Below are 20,396 nucleotides of genomic sequence, written 5' to 3' on the forward strand. Positions count from 1 at the left end.
ACGAAATAAAGACCTTTATCCAACAACTGGAACACATGCTATGGCAGCGTTCATTTATCACATTTATGCCCATATTTTATTGCTCATAACGCTATGAACCTCTCTCTCTTCATTGGTATGCCTTATACCACCATAATGGGAACCTTGTAATTGGAGAACGAAGAAGCTAGATTCATCCACTGGTGCAGGACAAGACCATGTGGTTTGAATCATATTCCCTTCTAGATTGTAAGCTCCTACAAGCAGTGCCCTCCGATTCCTCCTGTATTGAATTGTATTTCTAACTGTACTGTCTGCCCTCATGTTGTAAAGTGCTGTGCAAACGGGTTGGCGCTATATAAATCCTGAATTATAATAATAATATTATTGATGGTGAGTGGGAACGCAGGAGGGGAGCAAGGAGTGTCACTTGAATCTTCACAAGCAGGAATTAACTATATTTGGCACTTTGCTTGCATGGATGGACTTTTTCACCTATGATTGCACTATGATGGATTACAAATTACATTATTATTTAGCACTTATGTTTTGATATAGAAACAGCACCAAGTTTAATTCAGTTGAATTGTCAATATTGAATATATGACACAGACAAGTCCGAATATCTTGAAAATTACAAAAATATTTTCTCTTTAATATTCAAATAACTTTTGGTCATTGTGCAAAAAAAAAAAAATATATAAAAACAAATACAAATCTTGACAATTTTGATAAATAATATCTTTACTTGGCTATACATGCATTGCATATGAAAAAGTGTTTTCCCTTAGCATGCTGGTCCATTTCCCTTCACAATTTGCTTCTAGTGTTCAGTCTTGCGGTTTGCTTTTGTTAAAGAATTTCCGTGCATCAATATCACTTAGTGACACCGAACAGCGTGATGGATGCTCCCTTCTGTAGTCAATGCTTTCTTGAATTGCTTCCTTTATGACCTACAAAAAAGAAAAAAAGACAGAACAAATGACCTATGTACATTTTAATTGCAGCATTTGCTAAACATTTTTCATTTTACTTAAATTTAATTCCATAAGTATGTGTTTTAGAAGACTGAACTGGTACATTACCTATTGCACAAGATACCCAGGAAAAAGTTTAAAATGTACTGTCTATACTGACTATATGTCAAAATGGGCAAATTACACAAGCCACAACATAGCATACCACAAGACTTTGTGGTCTTTTGATTGTTATAATTATGAATACCTAAAATGTATATGCTGAGAGTCATATTAAATTTTTTTTGGCGACTTAAAAAAAAAACACGCCACGTTATACTTGCCTTATATTGCAACAGTGGCGGCTAGTGAAGTTTTAGGATTGGGGGCGCCAGATCCCGCCCTTCCTTTTTGACCCCTCCCACTTCCTATAAGCCCCACCCCTTATAGAATACTCACTCTGTCACCTGTATTCCACTTGCTTCCACCCATAGTGTCAGGAGTATACAGCTCAGCATCACAGCACCGAGTATACAGCCCCAGCATCACAGCACAAAGTATATAGCCCCAGCATCACAGCACAGAGTATACAGCCCCAGCATCACAGCACAGAGTATACAGCCCCAGCATCACAGCACAGAGTATACAGCCCCAGCATCACAGCACAGAATATACAGCCCCAGCATCACAGCACAAAGTATACAGCCCCAGTATCACAGCACAGAGTATACAGCCCCAGTATCACAGCACAGAGTACATATTACCCTCCTTCCTGTACATATTACACCCACCTGTACATATTACTCTCCTCCTCCATTTTGGCACTCGACAACTACTGACCCGCCTTCTCGAGGTGCCGATACCCATGACACCAAAATTATTTTTATTGGGCCTCTCCCAATTGAAAATAGCCAAACCCTATAAGAAACTACGCTTACCACCCTCCCAGGGAGCCCTGTATGCCATGGTAATGGATGTTGAGCTTATGGAGAAAATGACTGCTAGGATTCGGGACAGACTAGTGGATCACGATAAGGACTGGGGGCTGTGGCATCTCTGGGAGGACCCACCTTGAGCCGATTATGGAGCTAAAATCTGTAACCCTTTACTTTCCCTTATCTCTTCCGCTTTACTTTTGTTTCTTCCCTCTCCTCCTCTTGTTATTATCCATGCAATATTTTGTATATCAGACCTCAGGTACCACTTAACAGTGTTCTAATGCAATGCTATTATTGAAGTTAAAAAGTATAATGCTAATTTTGAAGGTTCCTCCCTTCTCAATGCTACTACATTCTTTCACGCATGGTCTCATTTTCCTATCTTTTATTATATTCTTGTACTGTTTTTCTATTAAGAAAACTAATAAAAATTGTTATTTGAAAAAAAAAAAAATACTGTATATACGTGAGTATAAGCTGACCCGAATATAAGCCAAGACACCTAATTTTACCACAAAAAACTGGGAAAACGTATTGACTCGAGTATAAGCCTAGGGTGGGAAATGCAGCAGCTACTGGGTCCCGGATGCCATGATCCAGACCAGCCCCCAGCATTTGACAGAGATCACAGACGCTGCTCTATAATTTTTCTTGACCTCCCATATATGTTTTTTGCAGTGCTGTGCACACAGATTTGTGTAAGCAGACTAGCAGAGGCTCTGTGTGTCAGGCTGCTGTTTTAGTTCCTGAACAGATTGCATAGCCCTTCACATTATGTACATCATGCAGTGTGGATTGATGAGAAATGTCTTCTATGCAAAGGCTTGACACAGATCACATGCAGCTTTTTTCCTTGACCTCCCATACATAAACACAGTGCTATGCACGGGGCCCGCCCCCTCTCCAAACACAGCTCTATCTCCCCCTCCCACTTTTCTTCAGTACTAGAACAGAATAGGGGCTGGTTAGTGGTGGGGCTGGATGCAGTGCATCAGCTGGCACGGTGTTCACGCCACTCGGGTCAATTTCACTGGACCCGAACAAGCAGTTGGCGCATGCACAGTATAGCCGCATTAGCAGTAAAGCCGCGAGAACACCTCACTCGAGTATAAGCCAAGGGGGGCTTTTTCAGCATAGCAAAATGTGCTGAAAAGGTCGGCTTATACTCGAGTATATACAGTAAGTGTCTATACTGTTTAAAATCCAGTAGTATACCGTCTCACCCTGATCAGCACATGTTCAGGTGTTCTCTTTTTTTAGGCACTGTGCTGAATTTGTAGTGGCCGACCTGGAGTTCAGCATTAAATACTGTACCTAGTAAGTTAAATATGGATATATCCAAAATAGGTATCCTGGATGAGAAACAGTGAGAAAACACAATTTTTAGCTTGCAAAGCTATAGCACTTAAATTGATTCAATCTATTCCTCCTTCTGTACGCAAATGGATACAACTTGTGAACCCAATATTACCATAATTTTTAAACATAGGGGTTGCCCAAAAAAATATATAATACCGTGTTTGATGCCTGGTGTTTCTCCTCTTTTACTATAATCAATACTTAAAAGTCCCTTTAAAGAATGATTGGATCTTAAACCTGAGAAAGTGCAGTGCCGATTGTCAGGTTAGCTGTTTATTACCCATTTGTGTGCATTTCAAGTGATTTGAGAAAGATAATTGGCCACTGATAGGGATGAGCTCCGCGTTCGATTCGAACGTAAGTTCGACTGTTTGTCGAAATACGAACAAAACGGGTTGTTCGCGCTAAAATCGAGTGACGCGTCACGGCCCATAATTCACTGCGGCATTGCGCGCTGATGATTGGCCAAGCATGCACTATGACCCGCATGCTTGGCCAATCACAGCGTGCAAAAAACGGAGAGCCATAATTGGCCAAAGCCAGGGTGGCTTTGGCCAATTATGGCTCAGGGCTTTAGTACACGCCCCACACTATAAAAGGCTGCCTGCAGGGCGGCCTTGTGTAGTGTGTTGCGGTGGTGTTCGTGAATAGATCAGTCCTAGAGAGAGACAGTGTCTTTTTTTCTAGATAGATAGATAGAGCAGGCAGGCTAGTCAGTTTAGTTAAAGTTACAGTGTGTAGAGGATATATATACATCCCAGGTGTTGTACATATATTTATACACTGTATAGTTTAGCAAGATCAGTTCTTCCTATCCTAATATACAGTCTATCAGTTGATTGTGCTAGCTGCAGTATTCTCACGTGGTGTATTGCCCGTGTGCTCTGTAGTTTGCGCCTAAAGTTACTTTGTGTGTACCAGTACTGCACTTGTGCTCTGTAGTTTTGCACCTAAAGCTACTTTGTGTGTACCAGTACTGCACTTGTGCTCTGTAGTTTGCACCTAAAGCTACTTTGTGTGTACCAGTACTGCACTTGTGCTCTGTAGTTTGCACCTAAAGTTACTTTGTGTGTACCAGTACTGCACTTGTGCTCTGTAGTTTTGCACCTAAAGTTACTTTGTGTGTACCAGTACTACACTTGTGCTCTGTAGTTTGCACCTAATGGTACTTGGTGTGTACTGCACTTGTGCTCTGTAGTTTGCACCTAAAGAAACCCATGCTATTTTTCTCAGTGATTTTCATCCATATTGCAGGGACCAGACATTACATTAAAGCCGCAAGAAGTCTTAAAGTACTTTTTTCTTACAGTAATCTCATTTTGTGCAGGGATAGTTCTAAACACGTGCCACTACTATAGACACTTAGCAGGTACGATATTTAAAAGGTATTTTTCATTATTTTTTTCACTTTAAGCATCATTAAAAATCACTGCTCCAGAAAAAACGACTGTTTTTAAAACTTTTTTTTCCATTGATACATGTTCCCTGGGGCAAGACCCGGGTTCTCAAAGACGTTTTCCGACAATAACTTGCATATTGGGATTTAAAATGAGTACTTTTGAATTTGAACGTTTGAGTCCCAATTGAAGTCAATGGGGTTCTAAATGTTCACACGAACGTTCGGTCCGTTCGAAGGTTCTGGTGCGAACCGAACAGGGGGGGTGTTCGGCTCATCCCTAGCCACTGACCTTGATTAAGATTGTTATGTTATATTATATACATACACTTATAAACTTGCTTCCATGTCTGAACTGTATTTCAATTTGCTCGAAATGCTTATTGTACCATTGTTTTGCATCTTTGTTGATGAGAAGAGTTAAAATATATAATTTTTTATTATATATATATATACATACACACACACACACACACACACACACACACACACACATATATATATATATATATATATATATATATATATATATATATATATATATATATACACACACACACATATACATACACACACACACACACACACACACACACACACACATATATATATATATATATATATGTGTGTGTGTGTGTGTGTGTGTGTGTATGTATATGTGTGTGTATATATATATATATATATATATATATATATATATATGTGTGTGTGTGTGTGTGTGTGTGTGTGTGTGTGTGTGTGTATGTATATATATATATATATATATATATATATATATACACATACACACACACACACATATATACACACACATACTGTTTTTGCCGGCGTATAAAACGACCTGCTAATTTTCCAGCTAAAATGTTGGTTTTGGGATATACTTACCGTATAAGACGACCCCCTTCCTACTAGTCATGCCTCGCCTCACTGTGCCATTACATGCCAGACTGTGCCACCATTACATGCCTCACTGTGCCACCATTCCATGCTTTACTGCATACCTCACTGTGCCACCATTACATGCCTCACTGCATACCACACTGTGCCATTGCATGTCTCGACGATCCCTTACCTTATCCCTGACATGCAGAATCTGTCAGACCGCGGCCGTCCATTATAACTTGTTCTCTATCTTCAATCACTGGAACAATTCTGCTGGTAACCCATCATGCAGACTCTCAGTCAGACCGCGGCATCCATTTTTCAAAAGCCGCGCCGCCTTCTTCTGCTGTTCCGTGATAGGCGGAACACTCAGCTTCCCAGCAGACACTGTGTTCAGTGTTCCGCCCATCACGGATTCCCTCTCGTCCGAGACCGAGGACGAGAGGGCATCCGTGATAGGCAGAACACTGAACAGAGGCTCTGCTGGGAAGCTGAGTGTTCCGCCTATCACGAAACAGAAGGAGGCGGCGCGGCATTTGAAAAATGGACGGCCGCGGTCTGACTGAGAGTCTGCATGATAGGTTACCGGCGCATAAGACGACCCCCGACTTTTAAGAGGAATTTCATGGGTTAAAAAGTCATCTTATACGCCGGAAAATACACACATTATATATATATATATATATATATATATATATATATATATATATATATATATATATATATATATATATATATATATATATACACACATATACATACATACATACACACACACACACACCTATTTAGAAAATTTTAATGTATGTATATATATATATATATATATATATATATATATATATATATATATATATATGAAAATCAAGAGAGTTGATTTTACCGATTGTTTTTTTATATTTGTGTAGCACATTCAAATGGTTACATTTATATACCATTGGATCAGCTTGCCAGGTATAGCATAGTATAGGTCCTGTGGCTTGGTCCCCTGAGGGCATGTTAGTTACAGTCACAGACTAAAAATCCAATCAGATTTGTACAATAAATCTTTTATGCAATACTGCAAACTAGAATTGACAATAGTCAAGTGCTATATCTTTGTAATAATATATACTGGTAAGTTACAGAGCTTTATTTGAATTGGTGACATTAAAAGACAGGGTAGAAAGGGTAGAAATGGGAGGGTAGACAATTGTATCTGGGTTTCTTTAAAGATACATAGTATACAGTATTCATAGTATTATAGATTGTATTTATAGAAGGAATGTAGTATTGATTCCCACGCAATATGTAGCAGAACAGTTATTTGTTTTCAGATAGAGTATTTCATTTTAAAATCAATTGTCAAATCCTGAAAGGTTAATTCATGTTCAACAGTTTACTTCAGCTGTACAAACTGTATTTTATGAAGTGGTTAACACCTTCATAAGAAGATAAATCATATTCATGAAATAAGGGAAAACTTTTTTTTGTATAAGCATCAAACGCATTTCAGTACATTCAAACATTTCACAAGTCTCTATTTACATTTTGTGGGTCACTGTACAATGCCTGTTAAATTAAAAAAATAAGAAAAGTAAAATGAGTCAAACAGTACAAAGAATGGAAACCACATAAGCATTGCTATGAGCATTTATCTCCAAAAAGATAAAGCAGCTGAGAATTTCAAAGAATATCCAGAATCAGAAGCATTCCTCAATCATCTTTAGTTGTTTTAAGATGAGCTACAGTATGAATCAGCATTACAGCACATTTCCAGGCATTATGTCATTACTTTCGATAAGGCTTAATGTAAGTGTTACTACCGTATTTATCGGCGTATAACACGCACAGGCGTATAACACGCACCCTAACTTTAAGAGGGAAGTTTCAGGAGAAAAACTTTCCATAGCCCCCTCCGTATAACACGCAGGCACAGTTTACCCTCAATTTTCAGGGTAAAAAAGTAAGTGTTATACGCCAATAAATACAATGGGCCAGATTCTCAAAGGCGTTACAACGGCGCAATGCCATTTGCGCCGTCGTAAGTCCTAATCTGGCCCAGGGTATCTATGCGACTGATTCTTAGAATCAGTTACGCATAGATACCCATTAGATCTGACAGGCGTAAGGCTCTTACGCTGTCAGATCTTAAATGCAATTTTTTTTCCCGCCGCTAGGTGTCGCATCATCGTTTTCTCCGTCGTCTATGCAAATTAGCTAGGTACGCGAGATTCCCGCGTGGATGACGCAGTGATTTTACGACGTTTCCGGAAGCGTAAACTTGCCCCTGCTATAATGAGGGGCAAGTTTACGTAGGTCCGTCGTATGCCATGTTAAGTATGGCGTCGGGTCAGCGTCAGCTTTTTCTGTCGTTTACGTCATTTGCGAATACTACTTTACGTCAATGACGCTCACGTCGGCGGCATTGACGTTTTCCGTCGTGAGCTGGAGCATGCGCACTGGGCTATTTTTCCGCCCGGCGCATGCGCAGTTCGATCGGCGCGGGGGCGCGCTTAATTTAAATACAAGCCGCCCCCTTTGAATCACGCGGCCTTACGCTGGGCCAATTACACTACGCCGACGCAAATTACAGAGCAAGTGCTTGGAGAATACAGGACTTGCTCCAGTAATTTGCGGTGGCGTAGTGTAAATGGCTTACGCTACGCAGCCGCAGATTCTACAAGAATCTGGCCCAGTATATGTAGCCTATATTATCACCAAGTCCCAGAAATACAAGTGTTGCAATTTTAGCAGGGTTCCTTTGCTAGTTATGCAACATACTGAACAAAGGCGTGTAACGTTAAAGCTCCCTCGTAATATACATTGCGATATTGCATGTCTACATTATTAAAGGGGTTGTAAAGGTTCGTCTTATTTTCTAAATTGGTTCCTTTAAGCTAGTGCATTGTTGGGTCACTTATCTTTTCCTTCAATTTCCCTTCTAAATGTTTTTTTTCTTTATTTGAATTTCTCACTTCCTGTTTCTCCTCAGTAAGCTTTCCACCATCATCCACGCGGTGGAAAGTAATTTAGAACAGCTTACTGAACACCATTCTGAGGAGGATCAGGAAGTGAGAAATTCAGACATTTGGAAGGGAAATCGAAGGAAAAGGTAAGTGAACCAACAATGCACTAGCTTAAAGTAACCTATTTAGAAAATAAAAAACAAACAAAGCTTTACAACCCCTATAATGTTATCAAGTTATCACATGAGAAGGTTCGCTATGCTCATTTTTAAAAGATTGGTAGAACAAATGCATACGATCCCCCTTTTTTTTTTTTTAAATGAGGCACGCAACAATGCACTTTTTGGGGTATAGGTATGCTGAACCTTGTGGTGGATTGTAACTTTATATGTGGCATGCAGTCCTGAAGGCTGCTCACCAACAACCATGATGTCCTGCCGTACACTTGGAGGAGTTTGGTAAAATAAAAACTGAAAAGATGGGAGTGTCACACTAGTTTATACAGTTCATAAAACATTTTAATCTGCTACAAAAGCCAACACATTTCAAGGGCTCAACACTCCCCCTTCCTCAGGGCCAAAAACAAGACTATAAAGAAAATAATATATTTAAAAGGGATTGTAAAGGCAGAAGGTTTATCTTAATGCATTCTATGCATTAAGATAAAAAGCTTTCTGTGTGCAACAGCCCCCCTAATAATTACCTAAGGTCACTCTCTATCCAGCAATGTTGCACGAGTGTCTCAGCTGCCCGGGACTCCCCTCCTCATTGGCTAAGACACCAGCGCGGTGCCATTGGCTCCCACTGCTGTCAATCAAAACTAGTCATCCAATCAGGAGAGAAAAGAGACAGGCCCAAGACATGTCTCTGTGTCCAAATATACACACAGAGCTGTGACTCGGCCTGGGTGTCCCCATAGAAAGCTGCATGCTGTGGGGGCACTCAACAGGAGGGAGGGGCCAGGAGCACCGAAGAGAAACCCGAGAAACAAGAGGGGGACCCGGGCTGCTCTGTGCAAAACCAACTGCACATGTAAATATAACATGTTTGTTATTTTTAAAAGAAAAAAAAAAAAAAAACAAGACTTTACAAAATCACTTAAAAAAAAAAAAAAAGGAGGTCCAGCCTGGGTGAAAATAATAAAAAATCAGCAGCTACAAAATACTGTAGCTGCTGGCTTTTATTAGGACACTTGCCTGTCCAGGGAGTCCGCCATGTCTTCACCCGAGCCATTCTTCGGATTGACTTCCAGGTGCTGCTGCCATTCCTGGTAAGGGAAGTATGCGCGAAGCCCGAACTTCCGGGAGATTGGGCCATGGCCCCGTTTTTCTAAGTGGGGAAGGGGAAAACAGGTCCCCGTTTCCCCCTGAAAGGTGCCAAACTTTTGGGTGGAAATACGCTTTAAGTTCCTTAACCACTTGCCTACTGTGCATATACACCCCCTTCCTGCCCAAACAAAATTTTAGCTTCCGGCACTGCTTTGCTTTAACTGACAATTGCGCGGTCGTGCGACGTGGCTCCCAAACAAAATTGACGTCCTTTTTTCCCACAAATAGAGCTTTCTTTGGGTGGTATTTGATCGCCTGTGCGGTTTTTATTTTTTGGGCTATAAACAAAGCGTACATTTTGAAAGAAAACACAATATTTTTTACTTTTTGCTATAATAAATATCCCATTTAAAAAAAAAAATAACATTTTTTATCTCAGTTTAGGCCGATACGTATTCTACATATTTTTGGTAAAAAAAAAAAAAAAAAATACAATCGCAATAACCGTATAGTGACTGGTTTGCGCAAAAGTTATATTGCCTACAAAATAGGGGACATAATTATGATTTTTTTTTTTACTAGGAATGGCGGCGATCTGTGATTTTTTTCGGGACTGCGACATTATAGCGGACACATCGGATACTTTTGACACATTTTTGGGACCATTCACATTTATACAGTGAACAGTGCTATAAATCTGCATTGATTACTGTATAAATGCGACTGGCAGGGAAGGGGTTAAACACTAGGGGGCGGGGAAGGGGTTAAATGTGTAGCCTAGTCAGTGTTCTAACTGTAGGGGGTTGACTGGGGGAGGTGACCGATCTGTGTCCCTATGTACAAGGGACACAGCATCGGTCTCCTCTCCCTGACAGGACGTGGATCTCTGTGTTTACACACAGAGATCCACGGTCCTGCTCAGCTACTGGGCGATCGCGGGTGCCCGGCGGCCATCGCGGCCGCCGGGCACGCGCACTGTGTTCCCAGTAACGCGACGGGTGCATTGTGTGCTTTTAGCAGTAGAAAACTGGAAAATCCGCAGCTAAAAGCACCATTCTATCCGTCCGTGTGAAAGGGGCCCAAGAGTATGAAATACCAGTTAATATACATTTAAATCCATACAGCAGAAACCGGTATTTTTTACACAGATCCCAACAGAAGCAGCTGATAAGATAAGATATGGACTACAATCTAAATAGATAATTAAAATGGACTATGACTAGAATAAACTCTCGTGTTCAGTGTCAGATATCAGACATCTTCTATATAATATAATATGAGCATGAGGCAAAAATCTGCATACGTCTTGATAAAAACCGTGTTCAAAGCAGTGGCGGCCCGTCCATAGGGGGTGCATGGGGGCCAACCCCCCCCCCCCGGCAGTCACCAAAAGAAAAAAAAATGTAAAATATTTTAAAAGGCTTTGAGTATGATATGTTTTTTAGTGACATTTTTATTTTCAGTCTTTAAAGATTCTGTCACATATGATGTTGGATCATGGTATTGTAAAGCTGCTTAAAGCAATGTAGACATTTCTTAATTTTTCAATGCATTGATTTTTTCTCTCACGTAATACTCCTGGGTGGAAGTTAGTGAAATACAGGGGACGGAGTGGGTGGATTATATAAGGGGTGGGGCTTATGAGAAGTGGGATGGGTCAAAAAGGAGGGCGGAGTCTGGCACCCCACATCCTAAAACTTCACCAGTCGCCACTGGTTCAAAGGTATGGGATAATAGGACACAAAAACAACATCAAATTATGTTGCTTGTTTGGGACAGCTAGTGAATGCCTAAGTAGACTATATAAAACTAGTGTGGTGCTCACATCTTTTCAGATTTTTTGGGGAAATATTGTTACACAACATGGAATCCTGTTTATAAAGACTGTAAGCAGCATTCTTAGTTTTAGTTTTAAAGTATTCATGGATTCCCAGAAAGGAAAGTCCTGATCACCCCACTCCAAAAAACATTAGGTTACCTTAGGTGTCAATACAAACAGCTCCTGATCGAATACTTAGGTTGGGGCTTAATGGCTAAAATGTCACCCAATTTTAGCACGGAATTTGAGCTGTGGGTGGCATGAACGTAACAGATATTCACAGACAGATGCAAAAATTATGGATTTTACAAACAATTCATAAATTTACTGAAAGTTGGCAACTCTGGGCACCACCAAACTTAACAAAAATCGAATTAACCTCTTCCCATCCGCACTATAGCCAAATGACGGCTACACCGCAGACCTAAAATGCCGGAAGGACGTCAATAGATGTCCTCCCTTTTCCTCATTCCCCGAGCGCGCATCGGGGAACTTCTGTGCTGGCCGTGTCCCTTGGACACAGCCAATCAGAGATCGCTGTAAATGGCCAATCACAGCGGCTTATACAGCTTATACAGGTAAATACAGCGCGATCATCGTGGCCAATGAGAAATGATATCAAAATGTAAACATATGAGATCATCTTCCATTGCCGGGTCTCTCCCTCCTCACACAGAGATCACGTGTGAGGAGGGAGAGAGACCCGTGCTTCTACTGTGAGTTACAACTGTAAAGTGAAACAGTGAAACAGACAAACAGTGCCCCAACAGTGCCCAATCAGTGCCAAATAAGTGAAATCAACACTTAGTGCCCACCTGTGCCATATGTGCCCGCCTGTACATCAGTGATCAGTGCCCACCTGTGCTGCCCCAGTGCACATCTGTGCAATCAGTGCACATCTGTGCTGCCTCAGTGCCCATCTGTGCCCATCAGGTTTGCCTCATCAGTGCAGTCTTGGCACACATCTGTGCCACCTCATCAGTGCAGGCTTATTAGCACACATCTGTGCAGGCTCATAAGTTCCCATCATTGCAGGCTTAGCGCACATCTGTGTAGTCGCATCACCACCAGCAACCATGTCGAAAAGATGGTTTTCCGCTGAGGAGGCGTACCAAATACTTTCCACGCCTGGCGACAGGGAGCTCTCTTTTTCGGATTCCTATTCGGATTCTGAGTCGGACATAAATTATGAGCCAGTCGTCAGTAGTGGAACACTGACAGGCTCAGAGGCGGAAGACCTGCCCGCCAAACTAAGGCGCTCTGATGAGGAGGCAGTGGCGTCCACCAGCACCGTAGTACCATCCACCAGCACCGCAGTACCTTGGCAAGAAAGGCCAAAAAAGACCCATGCCAGCCTTCCCTATGCCCTTCAGAACCCCTTGTGGCTTCCTCCTAATTCAGGAGAAGCCAACATTCCCCTTTCACTGCCCAGCCAGGAGTCCAGGTGGAGACATTGAATTTTTCCCCAAACCATTTTTTTTTTACTTAATTTTTACTGAGGACATGCTATCTAGAATTGTGGCACAGTGCAACCTATATGCCCAACAATTTATTTCAAATAATCCAACATCTTATTATACCCGTCCCTTTGAGTTGAAAGACCTAACAGTGGAGGAGTTGAAGGTTTTTTTGGGCCTCACATTTTGTATGGGACTCAACAAAAAAAATGAATTGCGATCCTTTTGGTCAAAATCCCTAATCTACCACATGCCAATCTTCTCCATGGCAATGCCCAGAGCCAGATACCTCATGATTATGAGGTTCCTCCATTTCAATGATAATACCCAGTGCCCTCCCTGAAATGACCCAAATTATGACAGGCTTTTTAAAATTCGGCCACTGCAAAATTATTTTTCAGAACTATTCCCCCAGTTGTATACCCCAGACCAACACATGTGTGGATGAGTCCCTTGTTAAATTTTAGTGGCAGGCTTAAAATCAACCAATTTATCAGCAAAAGGGCCCGCTATGGTGTGAAGGTATACAAACTACTGTATGTGCCCGAGCCACAGGTTACATATATGCCTTCATAGTCTACAAAAGGGAAAGACACCCAGCTGCATCCCCCCAATTGCCCAGACTACTTGGGATCAAGCAAGAAAGTTGTTTGGGAACTCATAAATCCCCTTATGGACAAAGGCTACCATTTAAACGTAAACAACTTAGACAACTTCTACACATCTCTGCCCCTGTTCCAAAACCGTCACCGGAAGACGCCAGCATGTGGCACCGTAAGAATGAACCGTAAGGGCTTTCCTCAAAGTCTTGTCAATAAGAAGTTGAGAAGAGGAGAATCGGCAAGTCTGCGAAACAAGGAGATTTTGGCAGTGAAGTGGAGGGACAGAAGGGATGTTTACATGTTGTCTTCAATCCACAATAATACCTTTGTGGAAATCCCCAGAAGGAATGGCCCCATCCAAAAGTCCACATGCATTCAGGAATACAATTTGTTCATGGGGGGAGTCGACTTCCAACGATCAAATGCTCGAACCCTACCTTGCCACAAGACAGACATACCATTGGTACAAATAAGTAGCAATTCATTTTTTTCATTTGGCTATATGCATCTCCTATATTATTTACCACAAATCCACCCAAAACCCCCTACCCTTCCTTGGCTACCAGGAGGAAATCACCACTGCCCTGATATTCCAGAATAGCCCACCACAAAACATCCGATCCGATATTCTTAGTCGACTCTACGAACGCCACTTTCCCAATAAAATCCCTCCCAGACCAACAACGTCAAAAAAGATGTAAGGTGTGTACCAGTGGAGGAGTCAGAAGAGAGACATCTTGTTGTGCCCAGTGTCTTTCCCAACCAGGCCTCTGTATAGGTGACTGTTTTTTCCGTTACCATACTTCACAAAATTAGTAGTGAAGTATGTTAAACGTAATCCTCAGGTTCCTGCCTTCACACCCCTTATTGCCACTGCCTGCTCTGTAACTGACCCTGGCTTGTTATTTGACCACACTTCTACTTGTCGATTCTGTACATACCTCTGCCCGATCTGGAACTGACCCTGGACTGTTATTCATCCATGCTTCTGCCCAACGATTCTGTACATACCTCTGCCTGATCTTGAACTGACTTTAGACTGTTTGACCATGTTTTTTCCTGCCTCTTGGATTGATTTTGTACCCCGCTACTGGACTAGTGGGATTCAACACAGGGGTCTCACATATGTGAGGGTCTCCAGAAAAGTTTTTCTGGATGAAGAAAACGATTTTTTTTGTTTTCTCATTCTAGACTAGGGTCTGGAGACTTGGAGGCTTCAAAAGAGATTTGGGTGGGAGAAGCCTCTACCTGTCCCCATTCTGTCCTGAACGAGGCCCTACTTCTGCCAGTAGGACTTACTGCCATTATGTCTCTGCCTGTCGCACTGACCACACCAAGTTCATGCCTACTTCATTTTTCCACAGATTTCAAAAGTGTCTAGAAAAAAATGATTCAAAAGACTCATTATGCCTCATAGATTATATGTTAGGGTGTTAGCTTTCCAAAATTGGGTCATTTTGTGGGAGTTTCCATTGTCCTGGTGCTCCAGGGCCTTGAAAAGTGTAATAGGTGGTTGAGAGAGTAGATGTGCAATTTATGCTCCTAGAACGCCTGAAGGTGCTACTTCAATGTTGGGCCTCTGTATGTGGCCAGGCTGTGTAAAAGTCTCACACATGTTGTATCGTACTCAGGAGAAGTAACAGAATGTATATTGGGGTGTCATTTTTGCTATCTAAATGCTATGTGTTGGAAATATCTTATAAAACGGACAACTTTGTGTAAAAAAAAAAAAAAAAAAAAAATTTGAATTTTTTCCCCACATTTTCCAAAAAACTTCTAGAAAAAAAAGAACCGTTCAAAAGACTCACTATGCCTCATAGGTTATACGTGGGGTGTTAGCTTTCCAAAAGGGTCATTTTGTGGGTGTTTCCATTGTCCTGGTGCTCCAGGGCCTTCAAATTGTAATAGGTAGTCAACAAGTTAGATGTGTAATTTATGCTCCTAGAACACATGATGGTGCTCCCTGCATGTTGGGCCTCTGTATGTGGCCAGGCAGTGAAAAAGTCCCATACATGTGGTATCGTAATACTCAGGAAAAGTAGGAGAATGTATTATGGTGTGTCAATTGTGGTATGCACATGCCATGTGAGATTAATAAGCTATTACAATGACAATTTTGAGAAAAAATGTAAATAAAAAATAAAAATTGTGGGAAAAAATACAATTTAAAATAACTCACCATGCCTCTTACTAAATACCTTGGAATGTCTACTTTCCAAAAAGGGGTTATTTGGGGGGCATTTGTACTTTCCTGGCTTGTTAGGGTCTCAATAAATGATAGGCCGCCAGTATATCAGATGTGATACATTTTTTGATTTGCACTATAGCTTGTAGACTCTAAAACTTTAACACAGACCAAATAATTTCCACACATTTTGGGTTATTTTTACCAAAGATATGTAGCAGTATAAATTGTGGCCAAAATTTATGAAAAAAAAAGTACTAATTTGCAAAATTGTATCACAGAAATTAAGAAAAATTTGTTTATTTTTCTAAATTTTAGGTCTTTTTTAATTTATAGCGCAAAAAATAAAAAAACAGAGGTGCTCAAATACCGCCAAAAGAAAGCTCTATTTGTATGAAAAAAAAGGACAACAAATCAATTGGGTACAGTGTTGCATGACTAAGTAATTGTCAAAGTGTGAGAGCACTGAAAGCTGAAAATTGGTCTAGGCAGGAGAGGGGTTTAAGTGGCCAGTAAGCAAGTGGTTAAAAATGACTAAGCTGTGTGTAAAATTGTCATAAAAACAGGGACTATATGCTGTCAGATGCAGTCACGGTTAGTCATTCAGCTGCAGGTGCCACGGCTGTTTGAATACAATAGCCAGCTAGATCCAAACTATTTACAGTAAAGTGGCATTAAAGCTGGAATTCTACTTTAACCACTTCAGCCCTGGAAGATTTGCCTGCTTAATGAGCAGGCCATTTTTTGCGTTACGGCACTGCATTGCTTTAACTGACAATTGCACGGTCGTGCAACGCTGTACCCAAACAAAATTGACATCCTTTTTTCCCACAAATAGAGCTATCTTTTGGTGCCATTTGATCCCCTCTGCAGTTTATATGTGTGTGTATATATATATATATATATATATATATATATATATATATATATATATATATATATATATATATATATATAGCAACTTTTGCTATAATAAATATCCCCCCACCCAAAAAAAAGCAAAGTCTTTCTTCAGTTTAGGCCGATATGTATTCTGCTACATATTTTTGGTAATGAAAATCGCAATAAGCGTATATTGATTGCTTTGCACAAATTGATAGCGTCTACAAACTATGGGAAAGATTTATGGCATTTTTATTATTATATATATATTTTTTACTAGTAATGGCGGTGATCTGCTTTTTATTGGAACTACGACATTATGGCGGACAGATCGGACACTTTTGACACATTTTTGGGACTATTGACAATTATACATGGCAGGGAAGAGGTTAACACTAGGGGGCGATCAAGGGGTTAACCGTGTTCCCTCGTATGTGTTCTAACTGTAGGTGGATGGGAGTGACTAGATGAAATGACAGATCGTTGTTCTTAGCTAGTAGGCACACACGATCTGTCTCTCCTCACAGAACAGGGATGTGTGTGTTTTTACACACACACACACGTCCCTGTTCTGGCTGGCCACGTGCATCGGTCCCCCGCAGTGCAGCGCGCGTGCCTGCTATCCCCAATTAAAGGGTAGACGTAAAGCTACGACGGCTTGCGGAAAAAAGTGCCAACCTGCTGCAGTATAATCACAGGGGCTGGTCGGCAAGTGGTTAAAGTGTTACTAAACCCACAACCATAAAATCAGTCTGTAAATGCAGTAAAGCATGTTTGTTATACTCACTGTGGAACCTAAGGGGTTGGCTAATCCTCTATATTGTGTAAAAAGGCTGTTTGATCCTGTCTTCTCTAATTCTCCCATTCGTCACTGTCCCCAATGCATCTCCTGATAGAACAGAGCCTTTGGAGTCACTCTGCACATGCTCAGCTTGGTGAGTATTGCTAGAGAGTTTTTATTTTTGGGAGGATGCATCGAATCAGCACTTTTCAGACAGAGGCAGCCTCATAAGACAGTCAGAGTAGAATGAAAACTCCTCCTACAAGCTTTAACCAGACACTGATAAAAGTCACAAGACTGCTATATACTGTTGATGAGAAAAGGTATTTATCAGTTTACATTTACTAAAATAATTGCATTTTTATGGTCTGTGTACTGTGGGGGACCAGATATAGTGAATACAGCGTCCTGGGTTTAGTAACACTAACTCCTAACAGATTAAAAATCTAAATTGGGAGATGAAGAAGCAACACAAGAAACCAATCAATCAGTTATGTGCCAACAAATAATGCTTACAGGGGAAGAGAAGAGGATGACAGCGAGATAAATCCAGCAGTCTGCTGCTCATCCTTCACTGTCCATTCACAGGCTGGGGACAGGGTCATGTCCTGATTGCATTACTTCACTGCAGTGAAGAAAGGCCAGGTCTCAAGGCTGGTTGTGCGGTCTAGCTGGATTGAGTACATTTCAGAATTCAACTGATCAAAACACCAAATCCTTTCACAGGTAAAACAACGCTCATGTATAGATTTCATTAATGTGTTTAACTGTCTGCATAGCATTTTGCTTTTAAATAAATGGTTTAATTTAAAATAAAAAATAAAAAGGCATAATAAAATTAAAATATATTATATTGTATTTTGTGAAGCTTTCAATTCTATAGCCTTTATTGCACTAAATATATAGCTTCTCTACAACCCAAGAATAAGGTACATACATGTATGTTGTTGAGTGTGTTGAACTCCATGAGGTCATGCATTCTTTTGAATGCTTCATTTGGATACCGAAAATTAAATGTTGAAAATGGACTTTCAGGATCATCAAAAATGTCAAAGTCTGCAAAATCTTTTTCTTCTGTAGTCTCTCTGGGAACACCTAAAAAATAACAACAGTTTATCACATCAGTAAAAAAATGTATGAATATTGGTTTTATTAAAAAAACTGAATCTGAAAGTTGTACCATGGCTAATGTAGTATAAACATTATGTTGTCCATAAAAAGTATTATTATAGGTCACTCTTTTTGGTAGATTATCAACTTTGACAGACTTTGTTATTGTGTTACATATAACACTAATGAACGTTTCACTATTTATCTATAGGTATACTTATCGATTTATTATGCTAGGTTAAAGGGGTTGTAAAGGTTAGTTTTTTATTTTCTAAATAGGTTCCTTTAAGCTAGTGCATTGTTGATTCACTTACCGTTTCCTTCGATTTCCCTTCTAAATGTTTTTTTTTCTTTGTTTGCTTTGTCTGAATTTCTCACTTCCCGTTCCTCAGTAAGCTTGCCCCCATCATCCAAGCCGTTCTGGCTGGGGGTTAGTCAGCGTGCTTGCCCCCTCCCTTGGGACTACATCCCTGTGGGGAGACGCTGTGAACACATCCGCAGTGATGTAGTCCCAAGGGAGGAGGCGAGAACGCTGGATGGATTAATATATGTCCTTATGACCTTGATTTGTATATTGGGGCCCATGTTGGTAAGTGAGCGGTTAATTTGCACAATCTTCATGACTGAATGAGTTTGGACACATGAGGACTGACCGTTTACAATGAATGAACCGAGTGTGTTTATGATAAAATCACCAATCAGCATCTTGTGCACAGAGAGCACTATATATTTTTTATTTTTTGCATGTACCCATAAGTGTTCGTGTGAAAAAGGAAAAGTCAAGGGGAGGAGGAGCGGGATTCCATCTGAAATTGGATGATACAAGTGCATATGACCTTCATACATGTTAAGGTCCACTTATGAAGGTGAGCACATAGACTGCACTGAGCGGTGGGAGTCTCAGCAGGAATAAAAAGAGCACAAAAGATTTCACTTTGTGATAATGTGATGGACTTTTATGTTTATCATTATGGACTTGTGATTTAACAATTCTATCAGAAATTTGCACTACATTTCTTGAATGGTCACTGTATGGTGTTATGAGAAGCGCTATTGATGTTAGTAGGGATGAGCTGAACACCCCCTGATTCGGTTCGCACCAGAACATGCGAACAGACAAAACATTTGTACAAACATGGGAACACCGTTAAAGTCTATGGGACACGAAAAATCAAAAGTGCCAATTTTAACGGCTTATATGCAAGTTATTGCCATAAAAAAGTGTATGGGGACCAGGGTACATGTACCATGGCAATTTTTTTTTTAAACTACTGTTTTTTTCAGGAGCAGCGATTTTAATAATACTTAAAAAGTGAAACAAAAAAATGAAACATTCCTTTAACGGCTTGCCGACCGCCCCACCGCAATTTTACGGCGGCAGGTCGGTTTGGCTGCACAAAATCACGTAATATTACGTGATTTTGCATTGCGCCGCCTGTTCGCCCCTGGTGCCGATGCGAGTGCCTGGTAAGCGCGATCACCACCGGGCACCGCGATCCCTCATTACAGAGCGAGAACCGGGAGCTGTGCGTGTAAACACACAGCTCCCAGTCCTTTCAGGGGGAGAAATGACTGATCGTCTGTTCATACAATGTATGAACAGCGATCTGTCATTTCTCCTAGTCAGTCCCACCCCCCCTTCAGTTAGAACACAATGAGGGAACATTTTTAACCCCTTGATCGCCCCCTAGTGTTAACCCCTTCCCTGCCAGTGACATTTTTACAGTAATCAATGCATTTTTATAGCACTGATCGCTATAAAAATGCCAATGGTCCCAACAATGTTTTAAAAGTGTCCGCCATAATGTCGCCATATAGTCCCCCTGAGCCATGA

At 40.8% G+C, this 20,396-nt stretch overlaps 1 protein-coding gene across 3 annotated transcripts in view; it reads right to left on the minus strand.

Annotated features, from left to right (window-relative positions):
* Nucleotides 1-698: 698 nt before the first annotated feature.
* PLA2G4A (phospholipase A2 group IVA) overlaps nt 699-20,396 on the minus strand; it is a 227,098-nt gene continuing 207,400 nt past the window's right edge. For all 3 annotated transcript variants that reach the window (XM_040359755.1, XM_040359754.1, XM_040359753.1), the window contains 2 exons: nt 18,390-18,547; nt 699-932 (listed from right to left, as the gene is read on the minus strand). In XM_040359755.1, the coding sequence (XP_040215689.1) occupies nt 810-932; nt 18,390-18,547 (281 nt within the window). In that variant the 3' untranslated portion in view covers nt 699-809. The remainder of the gene's footprint in view (nt 933-18,389; nt 18,548-20,396) is intronic.

Source organism: Rana temporaria, chromosome 7 (genome assembly GCF_905171775.1).
Source record: "Rana temporaria chromosome 7, aRanTem1.1, whole genome shotgun sequence".
In the NCBI taxonomy this organism is placed as follows: domain Eukaryota; kingdom Metazoa; phylum Chordata; class Amphibia; order Anura; family Ranidae; genus Rana; species Rana temporaria.